The sequence below is a fragment of the Glycine max genome, chromosome 16, assembly GCF_000004515.6.
Source record: "Glycine max cultivar Williams 82 chromosome 16, Glycine_max_v4.0, whole genome shotgun sequence".
Classification (NCBI taxonomy): Eukaryota; Viridiplantae; Streptophyta; class Magnoliopsida; order Fabales; family Fabaceae; genus Glycine; species Glycine max.
This window is the reverse complement of record NC_038252.2, coordinates 29,799,622-29,810,406: the sequence shown is the minus strand read 5'-3', so window position 1 is coordinate 29,810,406 and position 10,785 is coordinate 29,799,622. Positions and strand designations below refer to the sequence as shown.

The following is a 10,785-nucleotide window of genomic DNA, read 5'->3' as shown; positions in this document are numbered from 1 at the left end:
TACAGTGAAAAAACACGATGCACTGATTCTTCTCCTTTCATTTGTTACAGAAAATTTGATACACAATAAAAATACAATGGACTACAAAAATACATGATACAGGTGGACTCGTCATTTAAATTTAAACATAATAAATTTAAACATAATAGACTACCTCTGTGCTCTCCCAAAACATATATCTATCTGAAGGAAAACTGAATTTCTTCCAATGTTCTTCCCTTGGTCTCAGGAACCCACATTGCTATAAAAGCTATAGTAAAGGCAGCTACGACTGTGTAGATTGTAAATGTCCCTGTAGACAGACAAGTCAGCATTATTATATTGACAAAGATATAAGACATGAATTATACGAACACTCACCTCCACTGCTCCAATTCAAAAGCAAGTTAGCAGTCATCGTGATCCCCCACGAAATCAGCCAATTTCCCATTGTCGCTATGCTGCCAGCAAGGCCCTTTATATTCACTGGAAGTATCTGAAAAGCATTATTAAACAAGTTAGAAATTACCCACATATTCAATGAACACTATTAATAGTGTGGTTGGATTAGATAATCAATTTTTTTTCATGGTGAAGGCAAAGCAATAAACAGTTGCTTCTACTTATGATTTTATGGGATAAAATTGATTCTTTGATGTTATCCACAACTCAAGTTCCGCAACCATGATTCAATATCTAAAAGTGGCATGGTGCCATTAGAAACAAAAAGAAAAAAAACAAGGGAACCTGCAGGCATTAACTAGATAGTAAATAATGCAACAATTACTAGATCCTTCAGATGTTTTGCATACTAAGTATTTCATACCTCAGACATTATAAGCCAAGGGATGGGTCCCAGACCTAGAGAGAACCCAATCACCATAGCCTACAAAAATTGTTGATCAAACGGATGAGTGCTAGAAATCTTAAATTGCAAATTGTACAAAGAAGAAATCCCAACCAAGCCCAAGTAACATACCACGAGTCCAACAATAGAAACTATTCCCAAAATGCTGAATAAATGTGAATCCTCTGATACAACCCCCTGGTATCAATCAAATAAACTAGTTAAAATTATAGCTAATCTTCTGAAATTGAATTAAGATATTACCATTACTATTACCAACCTCCAGATAAAATGCTATAGAAACAATGAGAAGGCTAACTGTCATTACAGATGAGGATATCTGCAGAAGTGATAACAGATCTCAAATTTTATTGAACTTCATAACCATCTTTAGTATAATAGATATTAGAAAATGGTTACAAATGAATGAATTTTGCTTCATACTCACTATTAGAAGCAGCCTCCGGCCACTTTTGTCCACCAACCATGTGGAAATTCCAGTTGCTATGACCTGAAAAAGAAAGCTGATTACTAGAACTGAATTCACTATCATTATATTCACATGAAACATGATATGCAGTCTAGGCTTTATTATGCAACCTGAACGGCTCCAAGTCCAACTGTAGCAGCTTCGCTGGATGAAATTCCTGTTACAATAAGTCAAACACCAGATCAGGTGCAGTTCAAATCCTGGATGTATTACAGCTATCATCTAAAATCACAAATCAGTTACTGTTACTAAGTGCTGAAACTAAAACCCAAAAAAAAACTGTATATCAGAATTAACCATCTTTACATTCCTTTCAATCGAACACATCATTAGGACAAAAAATCTGAGACTCATTAAAATGAACTAATGAAGAGTTTAATGCCATTCAGATTTCAGATACAATTTTCAACATATAGTAACACCTCAAGCCATGTTATACTTCATGCACAGGAATTTTGAGTGTTTAAAATTTTCTTCACCCCACAGATTACTTAACACCAATCATCCTCGTCAGTCTCATCTTCCCACGTCCCCACCCTCCAAACCAAAAAAATAAAAAATAAAATTATCAACCCGATAAAATTCAGTTTAACAGCTGATAGATAGATCTATACCTGCATTTGCAAAGATGGTAGTTGAATAGAACAAAATTCCATTGATACCAGATAATTGCTGAAGAACAAGTAATCCAATACCAACCTGCAGGAGCTCAGTTAGCAAATAATGCTTGACCTTTTGGATAAATGACAATAAGTCATGCTTGGGAAGAGAGGGTTTAGAAAATCAGAACTTATACAGCATCATATTATACCATTAACGGGAACCAATATCTTTTCCTCTTGAGATCTGCAAATCGGATTGCAGCTCTTTTTCCCGTTGAAGCCACAGATCTCTAGAAAAGTAAAATGGTTAGCAGTGCATGTTTCTGAAATACATATTATAAAGCTATATACTTAACTGCACCTCACATATGCATCCTATCATGCATTTGGGTGGAAAATTTTAGCCACAATGATGAGCCAAAAAAATACCTTAATTTCATGTACTTCAACAGATATATCAGTGTCAAATCCTCGTAACACTTGCAAAGAAGTCTCAAACTCATCTATCATCCCCATCTTGGCCTACACTTCCCCGATTACCCACCAAACCAGGAAAATAAAATAAAAGAGAAGCAGAAAGATAATTAGCAAGAGTAGAATGAGTAGCCATCCTTCTTTTCTGGAAGGAACAAGTATTTTAACAAAGATTAAAAGTACAAAATTTGATCAGCATAATGAATAACATATCCATACCAACCATCTGGGGGATTCAGGTATGAAAAATAATCCAGGTATTAATACTGTACAAGGCAAAATTCCTGCAGCAAACATAAAATAGTTATTGTTATTACTTAGGTTGCAGAAACTGAGTACTGATATGCTCTACACACAAGGTTTTGAAAGATCAAACCATTATTTATTAAACCTTCTGTAGCTTTTTAAGAACATCATGTCTGTTTCATGCCATGTTGGACATGTCACACACTTTGAATACTTCTAACTGCATCTTATAATTTTTTTTACTTATATTTATCAAAGTATTACACTAATGCAAATAGGAATATCACAAAATTTGATAAATTGTAGAATTTTATTTTATCAGCAATAACTCATGCTCAAATTTACTCTGATTCCCTCTTTAGATTTAAAATTTGCATTTTTATGCTAATTTAATAAGGTTTATTATAGTTGTCAGCTTGTGCCGTGTTTCTTCAAGACCACAGGCCATATTCGTGCTTTCTATCCCCGATCAAATTTACTCCTGTATATCACGGTCAACTGTTTTTTATTTTATAAATATGGCTCCTCCCCTGTACACACATATTCCTTCTGTTCCTTTCTGTAAGAACTTAATGAAACTAATTTGTGACCAAGGTTTTTAATATTTTCATTTGTCTATCCGCAAGAGCTAAGCCAAGTAAATAATTAGCAATTTACCTAGAATTGCAAGGACTCTCCAGTTGACAAAAAGACCCAACAGATAAGCCAGCATAATGCCAATTGTAACAGAGAGCTGAGCCAGAAAAACTACAAAATTAATGAATAATAAACTTCAAATAAAAAAAAAAAAAAACAGACTTGCATCAAGAAGCAACAATAAGGCTTCAACCTGGTTCACTGACCCAAGGCCACCTCTCAAGTTTTGAGGTGCAATCTCAGCTATATAAACAGGCACCTAAACAGAACAAAAGAACCAGTACACGGACCACTTTCACTCAGCATTCTTACCAAAAAGCCCAAGCAATAAAACTGATTAAGAGAGGTGATCAAGTTTACCACATAAGAGATAATCCCAACGCCAAAACCTTCCAACAACCTCCCCATATACAAAAACGAGGAATCCTATAAAAGCAACAACAAACAATGATTTACACATAGAGAAGGAGCCAGCCACTGTATCAAAATCAAACCACTCATACTTACTTTGGCAAAAGAAATAGCAAGCCACCCTATTATATTGGGGATCGCAGCAATCATCAATGACTGCAACATTCAAAAAACACGCCAAAAATCATCAATCACTCTTCACATTCATAAATTTTCCTTTGAAAGACTGACTTCAAAACATGCACTACAAATGAATAAATAAATAAAATACCCCTTTGCGCCCGATGTATTCAGCTATCTGACCACTAGCTATAGCTCCCACCATTGCTCCCACATTAGACAAAGATCCAAAGAAAGAAAACTGCAGCGAACTAAACATATTAAGCACCAAAACCTTAAAAAACAAAAAATAACAAACCAGATAATTTACATATACAGAAAGACCTCCGAAATAGAGAGGTTTAGATCGCGAACTATAGCCCCTTGGGTTGGAGAAGAATACCCACACTGCGCCAAAAAAATTCAAAATAGTTAAAACTAAGAATAAAACACTTCCTTTTAATTTAACTCCTTTACCAATAATAACAAACATCAACAAAAATCTTATCCAATAGATGATGTGGACAACATGAAACTCACGCGATTTGGGCTCGATCAAATCTAAATTCTCAAGATATTATCCTACTCCCTTTTTTTGCTACATACACTAGAGGCAATTACTACGGACAGCAACGAAGTTCTACTTTCAAGTATTTAACGCAGTTGTATACTAGAACTCGAATTCAATATCACTGTTTAAGCAGGAAATTATCTAATCCCTCGCTGATAAATCTGATGATTGTTGTAAAATCAAGTATATGCATAACAAATTCTACAAATCAGATAAAACCTCAATGATTATTGGTGCATTTTATTCTCTAAAGTGCATCTTCTTCGTTTTCTCTTACCGTGAAGCCGAATTGAATGGGACCCAAGGCGACGATGAGGACGCAGAAGAGGACGGAAACGGCGCCGTCGCGGATAACCTGAGTGGAGGATCCCATGATGCTGGACTGCCTGGAACCCATCTTGTACCAACTCCCTGTGTGGAGGAACGGTTTCTGAAGATCCCTCGCATCACCACTCTCTTCCATTCTCACACACACGCACTCAAACCCAACCACTACGAGGACATGAAAACTGAAATATCTTTTATTTGTAGGCAGAAGGTGTTTGTAAAAATGTCGCAAGGGGAGGGAGTTTTGGTTTTGATTGTGCTGCTGAGCTGTGACGATTGTTGTCGCTTGCGTTGCGAGATTGGAAGGGTCACGTTTCGATGCTTAATTAATTTTATCTGTTCGGTCCACCAGTCAGAGGAATTATGATTGGTTTATGAACGTAAACGCAAAAGGGTTTGGAGTTTTTAAAATTAAACTTAAAATATCTAGCGTGTGGTGTTGGGGCGGTGAGTGAAGTGGTGACCTCACTGACACTGTTGTTTTGGATTTTTCCAGCGACCGAGCTCAATAATTGACGGTTGAGTGCTGCAACTGGTAACAAACCTAAAACTAAAAACCTGGCCAGGGAAGTACCAGTTCCCATCTTGTGAAATGTGGTTGCTTTGATTAACATGACTGGCAGATGAAACGCGTTGTTGTCCATTCAGCACGAGGAGAATGCGAAAACTATTTTGTCTGATTATCTTTTTTATTGCTGTTTTATTATGTCTTAATATTTCATTTGTGGAAACCCTAATTTTGATAACGCTGCTGGTTAGGATATAGATAATGTTTAACAAAATTGGTTAAAAAATTAATTTTGGTAAAATGATTTGTAACTGAAAAATGTAAAATTACATTATCTCCAATAGAAAATATTTAAAACAAAAAGTATTAAGTATTAAAAAAAAAGAGAATAAATAAAAAGTTAGAAATTAATTGTTTTAAAAAATATTATTTCAAGTAACGTTTCAAAAAAAAATAAAAATTATTATAAAAAAACTTCTTTACTAAACAATCAAACAAGTTTTTTAGTTAATAAAAAAATTAACTGAAATTTCTTGTTAAACACTCTCTATATGATAGTATGACATAGGTAGAGATTTAGATGATTTGTGTAGTGTGAGATTTAAGTTTAAATTTCAGTATCATGGTTATGAAAAAAAATGCTAAATGGTTCTAACTAAGTTGGTTAAGAAAGATATATGAATTATTACAAATACTATCATAATTAAGTATGACCAGATTCTTTGTAGAGATGAAATGTTTTGGTTTTACAAGTCACGGGAGAACTGGTGAAATATGAGAATAAAAACACTAAATCCTTTCACACTCAAACAATTATTTAGAGGAGAAGAATAAAGTCACAAGGTTATTTATTGATGGTGTGTGGTGTACAGATGCAAACCTTGTCAAGAAAGAAGCATTGAATTTCTACCAAAAGCTCTTTTAATCCATTGTTTGGTATATTCTGAGATGTGACAATGTCTCTCATATTCCTAAATTTGATGACATAGTGCAAGAATCTGTTGTGCCACCAGTGTCCCTTAGGGAAGTAAAAGATGCTCTCTTTGTTATGAACCCCTACAAAGCACCAAGATTTGATGGTTTCTAGCAAATCTTCTTTATAACCTATTTGCATCATATCAAGCAAGACATCTAGGACTTGGTATCTAATATCTTTTCTTCAGGTATAATTCCACCTCAACTTGTTGAAATTGTGATTGTCCCTATTCCTAAATCAAATAGTCCTACCATTATCAGGGATTTCAAGCCAATTAGTTTGTGTAATGTGTTGTTCATGCTTGTATCCAAAGTTCTTGTTAACTGGATACAACCTCATTTGGATGTTATAGTTGGGCCACTTCAGAGTTTTTTATACCAAAATGGGGTACATGTGATAATGCTATTATTACCCAAGAGATTGTCCACCATATGCACAAGAAGATAGGTAAGACTGGTTTTATCATGTTTAAAATTGATTTTGAAAAAGCTTATGATAGAGTTGATTGGAGCTTCTTGAGGAAGACTCTTTGTGAATTTGGCTTCCCTACCAAGATTGTTGATTTGATTATGAATTGTACCACTGAGGAAGACTTTTTGTATCCCTTTTTTTCTTCTCGCCATGATCATCGTCAGGGAGATCCTATGTCATTGTACCTATTCTTATTTTGTATGGAGAAGCAGGGCCTTCTCATCCAAGATAAGGTGAGTGATGGCCATTGGTAGTTAGTATCTATCTCTAGGAATGGATCCAAGATATCACATTTCTACTTTGTCAATGATTGTTTGTTGTTTACAAAAGCAATTGTTTCTCAGGTAAAGTTGGTACAAGATGTTCTCAGAGGGTTTTTCCTTGCCTATGGTCTTAAGGTGAATGTTCATAAATCAAACTTCTTTGCCTCCAAGAATGTTTCTCGAAGTCAAATCCAGAAATTTGTCTATATTCTTAATTTTTAGCGCACTCATCACCCTAGTAAATATCTAGGCTTTCCTTTGATCACTAGTAAGACTAAAAAGGCATATTTTGCTTTCCTACTGGATAGAGTGAATAGTCGCATAATTGGTTGGAAGAGTAAACTTCTTAATTGTGCTGGAAGAGTTACTCTTGCTAACTCAGTCTTGCCAGCTATCCCCTTTTATATGATGCAGAACTTATGGATTCCCCAAGGTATCTGTGATACTATTGATTCCAGAATTAGGTGTTTTATTTGGGGTGGTAACCACAACCATTGGGTTGACTGGGGCACTATCTCTAAGTCTCGACAACATGGTGGCTTGAGTGTTCACAAATGTAAACAAGTGAATATTGCTTTGTTAGGTAAGCATGTGTAGGTGCTTATGCAAGATCTGAACAAACTATGGGTCAAAATCCTCAATGAGAAATACGTGCACAACTCAAATGTGTGCAATCTCAATGTGTCTAAGGGTTGTTCCTATTCATGGTCCTCTATTATGAAAGGCTTGTCTACTCTTAGATCTGGGTTCTATATTCAAATACGTGATGGGTCTTCTTCCCTTTGGTTCAAACCATGGCTTTATGGGGATACTTTGTATAGTGGAGTTGAGGATATTCATGAAAGGGATCTTCATCTGCGAGTTTGTGATGTATACTTTGATGGTGAATTGCATCTTGATGTTTTAACCACTAGCATTCTTGGTCATATTTGGGATAAACTCCTAGTCTTGTTCCTTGACTATACGATGCCAGATACTATCACTTGGAGTCATTCCTCTTCTGGGGAGTATGATACCAAATCCGCTTATGTGTGGTTAAACCATGAGCCCGCTGGTCATTTTAACTCTACATAATACTGGTTTTAGCTTTGGAAAACCAAGCTTCCTAAGAACATGATAGCACCAGCAACAGAGGGAGCAAGGAAGACATCTCACGTAAAGCTGCATGCATGGCCATTAGTGAGTTAGCACGGCTGTTAGTTAGTTACAAGATGTTAGTTTGTTGTAATGGCACTGCAAAGTAGTTACGCATTGTAGCAGTTCGAGCACAATTGTATATAAAGGCTTGGCTTACATGAATAAAAAGCAGAGAAATATTCCAAGAAAAGCTTAGTTTAGTAGGAGGGACCTTGACCTCGAACCAAGGCATTTCATCTTCTTCCTCTCGCTCATAACAATTGGTCCGACCTGTCGCCCATGGCTGCCTTCCATGGCTGCCACTCGCTGTACAGAGCTTCCATGGACGCCTTCCATAGCTGCCACTCGCCAAAGGAAGCTTCCATGGCTGCCGAGGACCGCCTTGAGGCCGCCTTGGCCAACCTTGCTGCCCGCTCAACGCCGCCTCGAATCCTCACTGGATGCCTTTCTCCTAAGATTGCCTCGGCGACTCGGCCACCACTACCCTTCTTCCTCCCTGCAATCACCACCGTCGCTGCCCTTGCTGTTCAAGCCAACTCCGTCACCCACGCTTACCGCACCCACGACCATGCCAACTCCGCCGCTACCCCCGCTGCTCACGAAAGCCCCGTCCTCCTCCGCACAACCACACCCACGTCAGCTCCGCCTCCCTTGGCTGTTTTCCGCCATCCCAAACTCAAAACAGTCGCACCCATAGCTCCGCTGCCGCTTCCTCGCTTTCATTTGAACAACCGCCACATCCGGCTCAATCATCCATTGCCTTTATCACTCCGCACCGCCCACCGTTGTTACCGTCACGTCCATTGTCGCGACATCCCTTACAGCAATGACATCATCCTACTTGATGATGCTGCCGTCAAGCATCAGATTCGTCCGCCGCCACACCCGCCACCACATCCAAAATACACCCTCACCATGTTCCACTACTCTATGTTACGCCCTCACCATGGTTCTTTGGAGTTACCAACCTCTTCCCTCCCACTAGACACGTTCTATAATCAACCAATAATGAAACCTTTAACCATTCTTCACTCCCACATGGATTCCTCAACTAATCCACCAACTCGTTTTGTCTTAATGCAATGGGTGGGTCTTGCGCCGGAAGCGTCCACTTGGGAGAAATGGGATGATTTTTGTCACTCCCATCACTTTGAGGACAAGGTGATTTTCCTTGGGTGGGATAATGATAGCACCAGCAGCAGAGGAAGCAAGGAAGACATCTCACATAAAGCTGCATGCATGACCATTAGTGAGTTAGCACGGTTGTTAGTTAGTTAGTTACGAGATGTTAGTTTGTTGTAACGGCACTGCAAAGTAGTTACGCATTGTAGCAGTTTGAGCATAATTGTATATAAAGGCTTGGCTTACATGAATAAAACGCAGAGAAATATTCCAAGAAAAGCTTAGTTTAGTAGGAGGGACCTTGATCTCGAATCAAGGCATTTCATCTTCTTCCTCTCGCTCATAACAGAACATTAAACACTTCCTTCGGTTAACCTATAGGGGAAGCCTTTCGACTAACTTATTTCGCTTTATGCAACATATTTCCTTTGATTTTCTTCTTCCTCTTGCTCATAACAGAACATTAAACACTTCCTTCGGTTAACCTATACGGGAAGCCTTTCGACTAACTTATTTCGCTTTATGCAACATATTTCCTTTGATTTTTCTTGTTTTATGTGTGGAGAAACTATAGAAACGTGAATCCACACTCTACGTGATTGCCCCTTTGCTATGGCACATGGTACACATAGATTCAGAACCAACTTTCTGCACCATGGATGCTGCCTTATGGTTACATAAGCACATCCAAGGAAGTAATCACATGTTGGTCAATATGGCCTAATCATAATGAAAGTGTTTTCAACGACAATAATTGGCCATCATGGAACATTCATAATCAGATCCTGACATTGCTAGTTTCAACATAGAAGGCTCAAATGAAACCTCAAAGCGTACCGACGTCTACCTTGGTTAGATGGATTCCACTGCCACCCCAATTCGTTAAGGTTAATACAAATGGTAGTTCTTTTGGTAATCCTGGGCCTTCTGGGTTTGGGGGTGTGATTCGGGATAGCTTGGGTCACTAGCTATTAGGTTTCTATAGTAGTTGCGGTTTCTCCAATAACACAATAGTCAAGCTGTATGCTATCTACTATGGGCTTAAAACAATAGAGGAAGCAAGTTATCCTCAAGTCATTTATGAGTGAGACTCTACCACTACTCTCAAATTTATCTTTGAAGGAGTTGTGATATATCATCCTCATGCTACAATCATTGCTGCAATTCGTTCCCTGATACACACCAATTGGAATCTCACTCTCAATCAAACGCTAAGGCAAGGAAACACAGTTGCTAACTATTTGGCTAAGGAAGGAGCAAAATCTATAGCTCAATTCTCGTCCTTGCATGCTTGTCCTGCTGGTCTTTATCATAGTGTTGCTACAGATGTAGTGGGAACAATGTACCCTAGGCAATAACCTCTTGTTGTTTGTTTTTTTCTTGCTTTTGTTTTTTTAATGCTTTCTTACTAAAAAAAAAACCTCTCATAATTGTTTTTAATTTTTATGGATTTAAAGAATTAAGAATCCTCTGGGTGCAAATGCTAAAAAGTTTTTATTCTTAATTTATTTTTATATATTTTTAATTATAAAAATAACATCTTTTTGTTTTAAATATCTATTCAAAGTTCTTTTATGTTTTTTATTTAACTGGTTCATATATAAAAATACAGCGTGAGGACCTTTT

At 37.4% G+C, this 10,785-nt stretch overlaps 1 protein-coding gene across 1 annotated transcript; it reads right to left on the bottom strand.

Annotated features, from left to right (window-relative positions):
• Positions 1 to 5,258, bottom strand: LOC100779637 (sugar transporter ERD6-like 6). Its single transcript, XM_003547936.5, has 18 exons — positions 4,633 to 5,258; positions 4,130 to 4,192; positions 3,957 to 4,046; positions 3,782 to 3,841; positions 3,635 to 3,700; positions 3,468 to 3,533; positions 3,296 to 3,371; positions 2,612 to 2,676; positions 2,348 to 2,440; positions 2,128 to 2,208; positions 1,931 to 2,015; positions 1,427 to 1,473; positions 1,275 to 1,337; positions 1,107 to 1,166; positions 959 to 1,024; positions 806 to 865; positions 361 to 475; positions 1 to 292 (listed from the first exon to the last, which is right to left on the bottom strand). The coding sequence occupies exons 1-18, from the start codon at positions 4,816 to 4,818 to the stop codon at positions 180 to 182; spliced, it is 1,455 nt and encodes a 484-aa protein (XP_003547984.1). The 5' UTR covers positions 4,819 to 5,258; the 3' UTR covers positions 1 to 179.
• Between the last annotated feature and the right edge of the window lie 5,527 nt (positions 5,259 to 10,785).